The following is a 14,720-nucleotide window of genomic DNA, read 5'->3' as shown; positions in this document are numbered from 1 at the left end:
GATCTGTCTGAGAGATAAAGGCCGAGAATGAATGCGACCAGGATCCTGAGCTGTTTATCTACTATATGTATTAAAAACCACCTCCCAAAGTGGTTTGGGACACTTTGGGGTTTAAAGCCACAAGTTGGCCGAGTGTAAATGAACGATGTGTCAGCGAAGCCACGTGTGCCGCTGTGCTTCTCCTAAAACGTTACGACTTCAACCACACCAGCGGAAATATAAACTCCCAACCAGCACAGAGGAGAAAAAAAAGTTATTTTCACAGGAAGCTGTTGAGCCGATGCAATCAGCCGTCTGCTGTGTGAGGGAGGATGTGGCCAGGTGTGCAGGCTCTGGATACAGCGGATCAAGATGCAATTAGGGAGCGAATGAGGCCAATGTGACGAGTCTAATAAGAATCAATGCAGGTTGTCAGACTTCATTTTCAGTTCAGTGATACCTCAGTTTTGGAAAGCAGATATAATAGAGATAGATACACAGAAAGACACGTATAAGACACAGTGCAGATGTATGAACTGGGAGAGTTTGTGCTCTATTGGCTCATTTTTTGTTTGTTTTCAGTTTGGATTTGTGGCTTGGGAGCAAATCAGTCAGTAACATTATGCACGGAGAGAGCAGCCTGTTTTTTTTGTGTGTGTGTATGGCCATGCACATTGCACATGTGCATGCAAAGCCCAGTGCTTGGAAATGGAGAAAAAAATGGCAGAGAGAAAAAAAAGGAGTCGTTAACATTAATTGATTGGGAGATGTTTGTGGTATAAAGCCAGTTATGATGGAGCTTTTTCATTATGAGCTGTGTAATTTTAGGCTGGAGAGGATTTTTTTTTCTTTTCTTCCAACTGGAAACACTCTAGTGTTTTCCAGCAAGATGTACTATAGGGCCTCAAATCTCTCTCTAAAAAAAAAAAAGAACACACACACATGCACATGCAGTGCCCATGTGCCACAATCAAAACAGAGTTTTGCGATTCAGCAAAATGAGACTGGTTTATGGATTCTGGCAGCAATATGAAAAGTAGTGTACTTATATTTTTGTGCAGCATAGGAACCAGCTGTGTGTGATGTGGCTAAAGTTAGCATACCCGAGTCAGGGGGCTACAGAGAACTCCCACAACAGGAAAAGAAAGCTAGCTGGACCAGATAAGCGCTTTTATTGCTCGATATGTTTGACTCAAATTACAAGAATATCTAAGCAGAGATCAAGAGACTGGAGCTGTTAATTCGATTACTGTAGGCTACATCTGATTCAAGCGTGTGAACAGTGGAAATCCTGATAGGGTTAGGGTTAGAGTAGCACCCAGTAAATTATCAAAGCGCCACGGATCTGTTTATTTTATAGTAACAATGGCTACATTGGGAGAATTTATCACACCAGTCCTTCTACTGTATCTCTTCAGCTCCATGAAACATCTCAGCCCCTTTTAGCTCTTAACAAGCAACTCGCAAAGGTGGAACATGTAGCATCTTAAGACACAGATTTTCCTCAGAAGCTGTTGAGACCAGAGCTGAACCAAGCTGTGACTGGTTTTTCCCTCATTCTACATACCCAGATTTTTTTTCAGTTTTTCTGTGCTTTTAACCACAAGACTACAATACCCATGAGCTGTTGCTGCATAAAACCCAGTCAGAGCTGTTAGCCAATTTGTTGATGCAGTAGAGGACAGAACATCAAACTCATCCAAAATGCATCAGAAAGTCCATTCATTTAAGCTCCAAATATTAATAAATTGTAGACTTGGCTTTGGAGTGATGATGTATTTTTATTCCCCAACCCAGACATTAACATCACCCTGCTTCCTGCAACAAAGTGCCAATGGAATTTTTACAGTGGTTTTTTTTTTGTCAGTGCAGAAAAATAAGCTCTGCGAAGTTTATGATACTTACACACTTTGTTCAGAAAGATAATCTTCACTAATGAACACTCGGCTTACATTTTGAAGCCTAAATAAAGTCACAAGTAATAAGCCAACGTTAGACTATAAATCATCAACACTAAACATATCTAAATGACAATCTTGTGGTTAGATTTAGCTCTTACCTCTACAACAATAGCCTTTCCTTTTTAACAGGTTGTTAAGGTGGACTGGTGAGTGATGACATTTAACCCCTGCATCCTCATATAGCCACTTTAAAAATATACGTATATTAACTACTGTAGCAATAAGACTTGAGTTAGTGCAAACCACAGGCTAACCCTCCAAAACCCTTCAGGTTTAAAGTGCTAAAATGCTAATTAATGTAACTTCAAAGCTTTAGGACTCAATTCTCTTATGATGTTTCTTCCAATAATGCATCTTGAGGATTTGTCAGCCCAAATTGCCTCTACATAGACAGGCTCATACGTCTTACCTTTTTTCCCTTGATGCTGTACGAGATATTTTCAGTGTAATTGTGCATCTTTTTTCTGATGCTTCGTCCAGGAGACGTCTGTGCACACTGTGCACAGAGGAAAATGAATGGGCCTCTTACTCCCAGAATCAAAGGTGCTTAAAATAGCTCTGGCTACTTCACAACTCAATAAAGTGACCTATCAGATGTTGCACCTTGAGCTTGTTCATAAGATTCAATTTTAAAATCCAACTACTCACTGAATTGTATTAGAATATAAAAGTCAGCCACTATAAAGGCCAACAGGCTGCGACACTGAAGTATTGTTGCTTTTATTGCCTCCATTCACATAAAGTACAATGGTGTGACCACTGCTACTTTACAAATATATTTTTCACTGACATCATTAGATTGGAGGATTCACTGTGAATGGTTTGTTAAATACATTTACAACTGCTGTGCAGTGTAAGGAACGCTTAAGTGCTGTTATTCTTTCAGGCATATTAAATTGACTCTTTCCATGGGACAGGGAGAGAAACTGTGAGTAAGTATGCAGAGCCTGTTAATGCGGTCTCATCCCCCTCTGATGTTGTGAACCAGCCAAAAAGTTCCAGAGCATCTCACTTAACTTAATTGAAGTAATCATGTTTAGGTCCAAAGGTCTGGTCTAAATTAATCTGGCTCTCCTCAGCGTTGGTGTTTGGAGAACAGAAAGCCTCTTTCTATTTGAGCCTGTATTTGTCATGCACTATTGTCTGGGGCATATGCAATCAGTGACTAAATGGATTAGCTGCAGAACAACAAGTTTGTGTTCCAGGTACCCTGAGGTGGAAGGCTGGAAATGAAAATATTTACGTACATCAGGATCTACAACTGGATGACGTGGACGAGCATTTGTTTAAGAATTCAGTAATAAGTGAGTCATGGGTTGGACTAAAGCCTGAGGATGGCTCGCTCGGTGAGTGAGGGCAGCCCCGGGAAATAAAAGACACAGATATGACACCACAGAGGAGGTCAGGAGGATCACACACATGTTGGACCAGTCAACCCAAACCTGAGCTGGCACCACGAGAGGCTGCTTGGCCGTCTCAGCCTTGGCCTCTTTCTGCCACACTATAATCACAGAGCTTTCCAATCCACGCACGCCGCTTACAGCGTCTCCAGGGAGCTCTAATCAAAAGCAAAGATGCGGGAGGAGAGGGAGCAGGGGGGAGAGAGAGGTGAGGACGTGTGTGTTGCACTCATCTCACTGGTCTCCCCCCAGCCAGAGGTCCACATGGACTGTATCATTTATGAGCTCACCACAGCCGAGCCATGACTTCACCGCAACAGGGCCAAGCCTGACACATCATTATTACAGCTCATTGTTTTAAAAGCAGATCCACACAGGGGGGGTGTTCACACTAGACCCTCTCTCACACATCTGGATCTGCCTGCTGCTGCTGCTGCCAAAACTCCCCAAATGGCAGAGAAATCTACAGACAACAGTGAGATATTATGAAAATTTATTGAACATTATGGGGTATACAAATTTCATGCATATTTACAGCGTATAAAAAGTTTCAAAATCCAAAGAAAACAATAATGCTCATCAAAGTTTTGCACATTTACAACGTCTTGTCATCATGGGAAACAGCAAACTCTTCATTGTTTGTTTTGAGTTCTGCAGTAAAACTACATAAAGGCCCCAAATCATAAAACTGCAGTATATTCTATTGGCTTTATAGTTTTCTTGAGTTCAAACATATAGACACAGAAAACACTTGCACACATACAAACACACTTATTACACATTCATAGAAAAACATGAGGTAGTCAAATGGTTAAAGGAAATACAATCAATAACTTGTTATATGGATTTGTGCTCCAATTACAGCTGATTTCAGATCAGTATTAACCACGAGTGATGCAGACTTCTTGTAAGAATACTCCTTTGTGTGATACAGCATCATTATCTGCTATTGATAGCATATACCTGCTTATCCTTATCTGTGGCAATGAGGGGGGAAGTGGCTTGAGCTTTTCCCAGCATGCACTGGGGGTAATAGAATAGGAGGACTGTTGATATTTGAGCAGCAACTTTGAATTGTATCATTAGCTTGAGTGAAAGAATACCTCCATATGATCTCAAATGAGCAGGTTACAGATCCAGAGCATAGCTTGAGGCTGGGCTGGTGAACAGTATGGTGGTGGTGGTGGTGGTGGTGGTGGAGGGTGGAGGAGGTGGGAGGTGGGGTAATTACATACGGGAAGATGGATTCGCTACGGTCGATAAAAGAAACCACACAAGTACAGGAATGTCAGAAAGACTTAATCCCACAATGATTATGCTGATTATATTACCACTGTGTCAGACATGCAGCGCTCACTTGGTGGATCTGTGCGACGCGGTTGTGCTGCTGTTCACAACAACACATCACTGCTGTACTCTATATCACTGCTGCAGCTGAGTTGACTTGAGACACCTCGGCTTTAAACGACTGTTGCACCAAAACCAAAAGTGAATCTAATGCAACTTAGACACTGTTTCTCATGTGTCAGTGAAAACAGCTGAGTTTTCAAAAACAAAATCAGAAAATGCTGGATTTTTCTCAAACTTAACTGAATGTATCCCCATTTGTTCCACTCTCTTATTTCAAATTTGATTTGACTGCTGCCGTCAGTGGTTTAGCATTGATGTCATATTTTTTGATATTTTAAGGGGATAAATATCATTGTTCGGATCTGGTTTATTTTCTGTGGTAACAACAGAATCTGACTAATAGATAAAGATAAAGTTTGATATCTGTCACTGTTACAGCTTATCCTCAAAGATATGACATTGAAATTTAAGATACTGATTCAAATATACAAATGTAACATAAATTTATTTTCTTCATATGAAAATATTTTAGTAAACACACAATTCATACAAAGTAGTGATGAGTAATTATTGCCAAGTGGGAAAATAAAAGATTCAATTCCAAACTATAACAATGTTTCAACAAAACAAAAAGAGTTTTGGACGCATTTCTCCCACATACAGAAGAAACAATCAGCTTTGTTTGAAAAGTATTTAAATGTGGTATTCACTAAACAATCATGACACGTTTTATGACCCATTCTTCAGTTAAATTCTGACATAAAAATTTAAAAGTTAACTTTTCAAAGTCAACTAGAAATATTCTTTTTAGTGGAGAAAACAACATTTGACTTTTACTGGTCAGTAAAACAAAGTCAAAGTCCAATTACTGAAAAAAAGATCTCAGATTTTTTTTTTAAATACCAGTTTTCATCATAAAACATGTCATGAGACTTATATGAATAACAACTCCTCAACAAACGTGTGTTATGTATGAGCACATCCACAATTCACAGTCTTACAGACATAATAGACAATAGATTTCTCTCGGTAAATATATTCCAAAATATAATTTTATACACAAATATATATATTTATACTCTGTTCCCTCTGTAGAAAGCTTTATACATGTTTACATATGAAAAGAAAAAAAGGAAATCAAAAGCTTTGAGATAACATACATTCTGTTTTTCTTGTTATTCCTCACCAGAGACTCGGTTAAATCGTTACAGGGAAACATTTCCTTTCTCCACTTCCCCAGTTAGCCCCATACACAATCTGATGAAAACACATACAGGTTAAAAAAAAAGAGTAAGGCACGGGAGCAAACATTCATATTATTCTGAGACGGTGGGGTAAGCATGGTGTGTCACTTTGAGGAACACCTGAAAAATTATGTTTGTAACGCGGAGTGTGAGCTACAGCTTATTCGACACTGTCAGTGCCAAGATTCATAGAAAAACAATTCACTGTACATTTGGCTTTACAAAATAACAAAAGTACTCTTTTATGAGCTCTGCCTAATGGACACTCAGACCCAGACTACGTCAACTACGCTAAGACATGATAATCTTTTTTTTTTTTTAAATGACACCCCAATGATTTTGACGTTAAACACTGTTGCGAGTAAAATATGACATGTTAGAAGTATATAAACATAATCTCATGCTCTTCCTCAAGACATTTGGAGTATTTACAATATTTACAAAAAATATACACATTTTAAGAGAATAGTTTTAGAAAATATGTTTGTTTGCTTTCTTTCCTCGGGCGAGAGGAGATGATCAAACCCACTCTCGTGTCTGTGCGTTACATATGGTGCTGAAGGCGGCGATTAGCCTAGCTTAGCATATTCAAGAGAATTCACCTCCTACAACGCCACACTCATGTTTCAACTTTTGTGTTTAAGTGCCAATTCGACAAATCTGTGTAAATGAATGTATTTCGGTGATACTGGTTGCTGTTTTTGTAGGTTTCATCAGCTTGTATTAGCATAAAAACAGCATGAGGAAACTAGCTAGCCTGGCTGTGCAAAAATAAAAGTAGTTAGCTGTACCGGTGAAGCTCACTGATAAAATATTTCTGTATCTGTGCACAGGCAGAAATTCAAAATGGCAATTTGGCAATTTTGGCAATTCTTTCTTTAAAATCTTAACTATCTTTGTGTCCGATCAGATAGTGAGCTCTGTACCTAACACACAGACACGATAGAGGTATTAATCTTCTCATGGAACAAAAAACAATACAAAAGAACAAAAACACTCACTGTATTTCCCAAAATGTTAAACCATTCCATAACAACAACTAATAAAAGGGAACCCATAATGCCCCTGTGAAGCTGTGTTAAATGTATTACTACAACTACTGTATAGAAAGCCCTGGTAAAAATCTGTGTCTATAAATCCATGATGAGGGGAGGATGAGTGAAGTGAGCACATCACCCAGTGTAGAATTTTATCAACATGCCATGTTCACATTTTTCTTTCACATTTTTGGCGTTTACTCTTCTGTATACATTCAACACCTCCATCATCTCTCTTTGGGTCAAGATGATGACTTCTGTTCATACTGCACTTTTGTCCTCCGGTTAGTTAGTTAATAGTGGTTTCTTTGCTCCTTTGCCACCGTGAGGGTTGCATGTCATAAAGTAACGTGTAACAGTCCAGCCGTCAACATCTCACCTACAAACTCTGACATCACTGCTATTCATCGCTGTTGGAGTTTTACCTGTTTGTTAGAAACAGACTAAATCGAACCATTTAAGGTCAAAACAACAGGCTGTGTTGTGGTCAGAAAAAAAAGCAGCATTTGGATTAGAAAGAAATGCCTGGTATAAACTCACATTTGTTTCTTGTACTTTCTTATACTGGCTATGAGTGAGGCTGCCAAGTTGGGTCTCAGAACTGTTACACACCAATAACACCAGGACAGTACACTTGTCTGCACACACTTGAAGCGACACAAAGGGACCTACACAAGAACTAAGGTTGTTATTGTGTTTTCTTCTTTTTTAAATTCATATTTTTCCTTCCTATCGCGTGCCCCAAAATAATTCCTTTCATGGAAGGAAATCAACAAACCGGTCGCTGTGAACCGTCAGACCCTTCCTGTGCCACAGCTGAACTTGTGTGTGTGTGTCTGTGTGTGTGTCCCCGGTGTGTATGTGTGTGCGCGTCTGTCCTGGGCTACGCTGTGCTGCTGCTGGAGCAGGGCGTGCTCTGTGTGCTGCCAATACTGTGGGCCGCGCTGCTGTTCTCCGAGGTGGGTTGAGACTTCTGGACCGGCTGTGTGCCAGCTGTCCCACCTAGACAGAGAGCAGGAGAGGGAGTGGCGAGGGAGAGGGAGAGGATTGGACAGAAGGGAGATAGAAAAATGTATATGTATTAGAAAAAATCTGAGTTCTGCAGGAATATGACAAATCAGTTTGGCTGAAAGTACAAATTGCACTCCAGTGCTCTAGAGCCTCCACCGTTCGTCTGTTCTCTGACATCGTGAAAAAAAAAACTTCTATTGTTTACTACGACTGTCACTGCTCGACATAAACCTTGCACTGAGGTTAAAATATATATTTTTTAACCTTTACTACAGCCGTGCATTGATGGATTCATTGTTACTCACAGCAAATGTTTAAAAAGGTGCACATGAGGGACTCTGGACTGCATCTGCAGAGACTTTTACCAAGTGAAAGCGCAATCTGTTTTCAACTGCGATGCTTGTAAAGAGAGTCTTTGAAAGCACAAAACAACCAGTCACAACATCTCTGACAGATGATATTGTAGACAAAGAGAGATGAGGAGGTTTCCCGTTCATGGAGTTCATTTCTTTTATCTGGAATCAATTAGTCTGGCTTTAGTAGATAAAGCAGAACAAACACAGCACAGGGCCCTCTGACTGGAGCTCAAACTACTGACTGGTTTATTGTTCTAGGTCTAAATAAGCATGTCATTTCGCAGACTGACAGTGTCCAATGCTTAAATGAAAGGGGTAAATAATAGGTCTCAAAGTTGTTTATGAAAGTGCCTCCGATCGACAATGGACATTTTTTCCTTGGAAATATGGCCCAGTCTGTGTTTAATTTGAGTTTTTCCTCAATTGTTTCTGCCGTCTGTCCCGTGATTGCTTCATAGAGTCCTTCGTGCACAGAAAAGTGCAGAGCACACGCTGGAATTAAACTATCTTAGACAAAATTGTTTCTTTCCATAGTTTAATGTGCGCCGAATCTAGTGTGTGCATGCATGAGTGTTTGCATAATAGGCATATGTGTCCACAGGCGATCCTGCATCCATCTCCCTCTTTGTGGCCCCTCAGTTCTGCTAATGTTTACCAGAGCAGAGCTGCCAGCAGCCTCTCTCTCACAGGATCAAGCTCTCTGCAAAACAAAGGGACTTCAATTCACCTCATCTGTCTAAGGAAATATAAATTCCCAAGTTTAATATTATCTTTCTAGATAGTAGAGATAGGGGGGCTGCTTTTATGTCACATGAATACAGTGCACATAATGTGCAAAACAACACTTCAAACTTAAAATGTTTTGGAGTTTCCAAGGATAGAAAATACAAAAGTCCTTTGAAGACCATGGCATTTCTGAAACTTGTCTCTCAACCAGTTACCGACCCACTTACAATCTCAGCTGTCTCTAGGTATTTTTTAATATAAGATGAGCAAAAAAGTTTCTGTGGACAACTAATCTCCTACAAACATGAAGGACTGCTTGAAAGACGAAGAGACCTGGAGAAAAGTGCCAAGACTAACCTGTTTTAGGGAGAAAAATCATCCCTGTATGGCAGATCACAAAAGTGAAGCAGAAAAGACTTCAGATCTTACTGCAGAGAGAGCCATGATGGCAGTGCTGTACTTGAGCTAAATGCTAACACAGTAGTATGCTTATATACTATAGCAGGTTCTGTACCATGTTTTTCATGTTTACCCTGATCATTACCTTAGTTTGCCTTTTTTGCAAGCAGCTATTTCCTTATTAGCACTGAAAAGAAAGCACAACCGAGGCTGATGGGAATGTGATTTTTACAGGTGTTGGTCATAAACAAAAGTATTAATGTTGACGTGTTGATGGCACTAGATTAGAAGTACAGGGAACACCTGAGTTATTACATTCCATCCTGAAAAGAACATAATTTTGATCAGCAGATTTCACAGCAAAACATCTGTTAAAGAATTCCACCCAGAAGCTGGTGTTGTTTCCTTTATCTTTCTGTTAAAAAGTGTGTGATGCCTAATTTTCTAACTTTGCATCATATGTTTGGATTTTAGAGCATATGAAGTGTGAAATTTCTACCCCTCATGGGTGATTTCAGCTTGTTTTCACAATTGCTTTGAGTTTTTCATTCGTATGTGATTTCACCAGTTAAGCAGAGAGGGAAAAGTAGATGTTTTGGCAGAGATGACTGCAGCCCTGGCAGAATGCAGACCTATTGTCTGTGCCAAGATAATGAGCAAAATGTCAAACAATATGTTGTGGGGTGCTTTTTATGCCTCTAATTGCCTTATATGGAACTAATCTGTAATGGTTAGAAAAAAAAAATACTGTACCAATGAGTAACTTTAAAAAAAAAAAAAAAGGTGAAAAGTGTTTCTAGAGAGGCCAGGAACATTGTCCTCAGATCCTGAGGGGATAGATCCAAATCTGTTTTTGTGTTTCATCACTCTGTGCACTGATTTAAATAAACTCTGATCTGATATTTTTGGTTGTTGTTTTGGGGGATCTACATTCTTGGGGTTTACATGGAACTGCCAGTGTTGCCATATATGGTCATTTCAGCCAAGATAGCAAAACAGGCCCATCCACAGTTACTCTACACTAAGGCCTATTTAAATTATGTCAACAGGAACATGTGCCTGTATTAAAGAGCATGGGCTATGTATATTATTTTGCAACTGCTATCCTTACACCTTCTCTCTACACATGTTCACTTTTGACATCTAGTATATTTGGAAAATGGATGAGTTTTTCAGTGCTGGTGACTCAAAGAAACCATAACTCTTAAATAAAGTGACTCTCTAAAGAGGAGCCAATAGCAATATTATGATACAGATAAGGGTACTAAAATCTGACAGCTGGTCTTTCCTGTTAAATGAAATCCTGTTCAGTGAACACTTTTCAGTGTGACTGAGAATGAGTTTTAAACAGTTTGTAATACTGTAACTGTTTTGACAAGGGTCCTTATCTTTGGTAAATTCACGGTTATCGGGGAGAGTGATTTACCACTCGGACTGCCCGACACCGTCAAACTGTGACCTCCTTCCAAACTGTAAACTGAGCATAAAACTTAAACACTCGCATTGTTGTATTTTCTGAAAGACTCAACTTCTAAGCTCAAACATCCTGAGTGCGTTTATGAAAGACGTCCACGGAGAACGCATCAGCCACGGGGCAACAGGTCAGTGGCATAGCAGATCACCAGTCATCAACACTGAGGCCAAGGAGAACAGGGCAGCTCTATGCAACAGTGAACTCAGTGGGCTGCTGGGAGCGCACTTCCTCTCAGGGGTCGGCCGGGGTCGGCAGGCTGGGGATGATGGGGAAAGTCTTGGCATCTAATGGACAGATTGTGTGTCTTTTCCTCTGAGCGCCCGCTACACCCAACAAGGGGAATTTCCAGCTCGTCTCCAGCCATTGTACTGAGAATATTCTCTGACCACCCTGCAGCCCCAGAAACATTCAAAGGCAGGAAAGAGAAGCGCTCTTGCTGCTGACCAACAGGATATATTTGCAGTAGAGGAGTCAATATGTTATTGTGAACTGGCCTCTGTCAGCAGCAGGATGTTTGGCAATCACAGCGGCACATTTCTGGCACGGAGAGCGCTCGAACATTCCTTTGGATTTTTATCTTTTCATTAATGTAGAAAGGTGAGCTGGGGCCGTGGAGCAGAGAGTGAAGGACCTACCTGTGTGAGAGTAGATAAACCACAGGGCTCCAGTCAACAGAGCCCCGATCACAAAGGCTGCAAAGGCGATTCCCACCACTGTTGGAGTGTCCAGCACGTACAGTGGGACTGAGGGGGGGAAAGAAAGCAGCACACAGTTCAGAAATGTTGACACCATTTCCACGGAGCCCAAATATTTTCACTTTTACATACATAAATATGACATCCATGTGTAAAATAAATATATGAACAATAATTCAAGAAAGTATAAACACCAAATGCTGAGAAATATTATGAAATATACTTTCATAACATTTGCAGTTTGGTTTAACTAATAGCCAATGGCAGAGAAATGACAGGGCATTGATTTTTTTAATATAATAGTGTCACCAGTTACTGCCAATGATGGTCTATTTTTCATTGATCAAATATTAAGTAGAGCTCTGCAACATTCAACCGCAATACGATAAAGTTCAGTTCAATATCCAAATAGCAGGAGCTGCAGATGTTTTAAAGGGATAAAATGTGTCACATCCTATTACATTAATGAAGCACTGAGGTTCCACAGAGCCACCTCACACTACAGATCATATTCGGAACACGCTAGTTTGATCACATTATTACTACAATTTAATATTTTTTCTCCGGTCATAATTGATAAAAATTTTTTTTTAATAATTCAAACTGAAACTGTGACATTTCGTAATATCTGCCAAAAGAATCACAATATAATTTTTTTCTTTCATTCAGTTCAGTCCAGAGTATACTATAAATATAGTATGATACTTGAGGGTGAAAACTTACTGTTAATGGGAGGATCCACTGGAGGTTTGGGTGGTTCAGGCTCAGGATTAACTACGAAAAACAAAACAATACATTTTTAATGTCTGTTGACCTTAACGTAATATGTTGCAAAGTGAACATTCAAAACTTTAGTTGATCAAAAATGAGGACAGCACAGGCTTGTCAGTCAGAGGACAGAGGATCAATGGACTGCTACTGTACTGTAATACTGGACTGTGTTGATAAGCAGTCCTCTGTGGAATGTAGAACAGGAACCTGAGGCAGGAAAACACTGAGACAGCAGCTCCTCTGTGCTTGAGGATGAACCTACTGACGCTTACTAGCTCGGCTCACCCGTTTATTTCAAGCCATCTGGAAAGCTTTCAAAAGTGAAATTAGCTGTAATGATGTCTTAACAAACAACACAAAGGCGCTTGTGTACGGGGCGAAATCAAGAGGCCAGCCTGGTGCATGTCCAAGAGTCCGGCACAATGGGTGCTATTCTTGGAAAGAACACCTCTGAGTTTTCATCTTGCATAATGGATGATGACAGGTCATCAGAGAAGACCTTAATTTTCAGAGGGGACGATAGCCAGAGGACGTCCTCTGTGCCACCCCCCTCTCCTTCCCCCTGTCCCCTCTGCTCCTGTGTTATCTGTCCAGTGTGGATTGTTTTGCTTTGAGTAGAGAGAGAGTAGCCAGTAATGACTCCAGCCACATGAGCTGAAGAGAAGGGGGAAAAGCACGCTGAACTAAAAACATGTAACCTTGACTTGAAAGATGTTTATATGACTGCAGTTTAGGAACGTCCACGGTTATCAAATTGAAATCTCACTGCACCTTTTCAAATAATGCCTCGATGTCTGTGGGGAACAATACGCTGTTCTGGGCGTCTGTCAGGTCTTGACTTATGTTCCCTACTTTAACAACCCCAGACAGAGCTCTAGAGGTTAAACTGATGACTTGTGTTTGTAGCTTTCAAGCTGTTGCCAGAGTCGGAGCAGCACTGATAACTGCATGACTGTCATTTGTTTATGTAAGTTGGCTTGCTCTGAGGAATGAATGAGCACTCCTGCGTAATGACTTGTGTTTTGTTCAACTCTGACCACTCATCACGGAGAGCAGAGACCACTAATGTCACCGCTGCAACACACATACTGTACTATACTATCCATAACATGAGTTTTTCACTAAGGACTTCTCCTCAGTATATCCTTTATGAAAAAATAATGCATGTGTGAACGCAGATAAGAACAAATTCTAATATAATAAGTCATAAACTCATTTATAATATCTTTATCTAATAGCCACAATCTGTTGAGGTATTAATCTTAATTCATGTACAACTATAAACATCCTTTTTCTGAGGTTTAAAGTCATTTTTTGAGTTTTATGATCGTTTTAATAATAGAGGAAGACAAGGGATACATAGCCAATGAAAACATATGGAAACAAAACACCTCAGTGTGCAGGTTTTAAGGTGGTGGATCGGAACAGATATTTATCACATTACTCAGCTACTTAGAAAGATAAGCTACCTGAGGTCAAACACATTCACGGTGTGTTTTATACATCACAGTTTCAACCTGCTCAGTGTTTTAAATACAATAACCCTGAAATCAAATGTTTTCTTCCTCCTTTACTCACTGCAGACTAAAGAAATAGCACTTGCACCGGTGCAACGACCTGCACTGCCAACCTCTCAAATAAACGATACTGTTCAACTTTTCCTGAACGTTACCAGATCCATAAAAGAGGGATAAAATTTATTGATGTTGCGAAGCAGTAAATCTACTTTTGATGGTAGGGCTTTGAGGTTGTTATGTTTTTCCATGCACCAAGTTGGCCACAAGTGGTCCTCTTTGATTTGTAGATCAAGTTCAGCTCTTTGGGATGCCGTCCAGGGCAGAGCCGTGGCCCTTGAAAAGGCTGCTTGTTTTGTTTGCCATCCGAGCATAAGTGATGCCTTTGTTTTAGAAAACACTTTGAAATTGAGTTTTTTTCACTATGGTTATTGCATATCTGAGTTCACTTAATCTCCTCCGTGGAAAATAACCCGGCCACAGTGGCACAACGCTGTGGCAGTGCTCGCTGCCTGCCGCACACTCTGGATTATCTAAACTCGCTCATTTACTCATTACTGCAGATTTCATGGTCTCTCTTCAGCAATAGCTTAACTAATAACTTGTCTAACATGAACACTGGCACCGTTGTGCTAAAAATGACTGCATCCATAAGATATCTCTGCCCAGCAGTGAAATCCAAGGTCCAGTAAAAATGTAATAAACACACCCACTCATGTTTTCAGAGTAACTCCAACTGCTCCACTCTAGGGCTTGACCGATATAAGATTTTTGAAGATGTTACCGATATCAATATTTCAGGG

General features: G+C 40.1%; 1 protein-coding gene across 1 annotated transcript in view; it reads right to left on the bottom strand.

Moving 5' to 3' along the window:
- Positions 1-3,854: 3,854 nt before the first annotated feature.
- The window catches only part of tgfbr3 (transforming growth factor, beta receptor III), an 84,676-nt gene continuing 73,810 nt past the window's right edge, over positions 3,855-14,720 (bottom strand). Inside the window, exons 15-17 of the mRNA XM_083969763.1 lie at positions 12,356-12,406; positions 11,573-11,680; positions 3,855-7,973 (exon numbers count right to left, since the gene is read on the bottom strand). Coding sequence (XP_083825889.1) covers positions 7,855-7,973; positions 11,573-11,680; positions 12,356-12,406 — 278 coding nt within the window. The 3' untranslated portion in view covers positions 3,855-7,854. The remainder of the gene's footprint in view (positions 7,974-11,572; positions 11,681-12,355; positions 12,407-14,720) is intronic.

The sequence above is a fragment of the Trachurus trachurus genome (genome assembly GCF_905171665.1).
Source record: "Trachurus trachurus genome assembly, chromosome: 4".
Taxonomy (NCBI): domain Eukaryota; kingdom Metazoa; phylum Chordata; class Actinopteri; order Carangiformes; family Carangidae; genus Trachurus; species Trachurus trachurus.
Note: the sequence above shows the minus strand (reverse complement) of the source record. Positions and strands in the feature narration are given on the sequence as shown.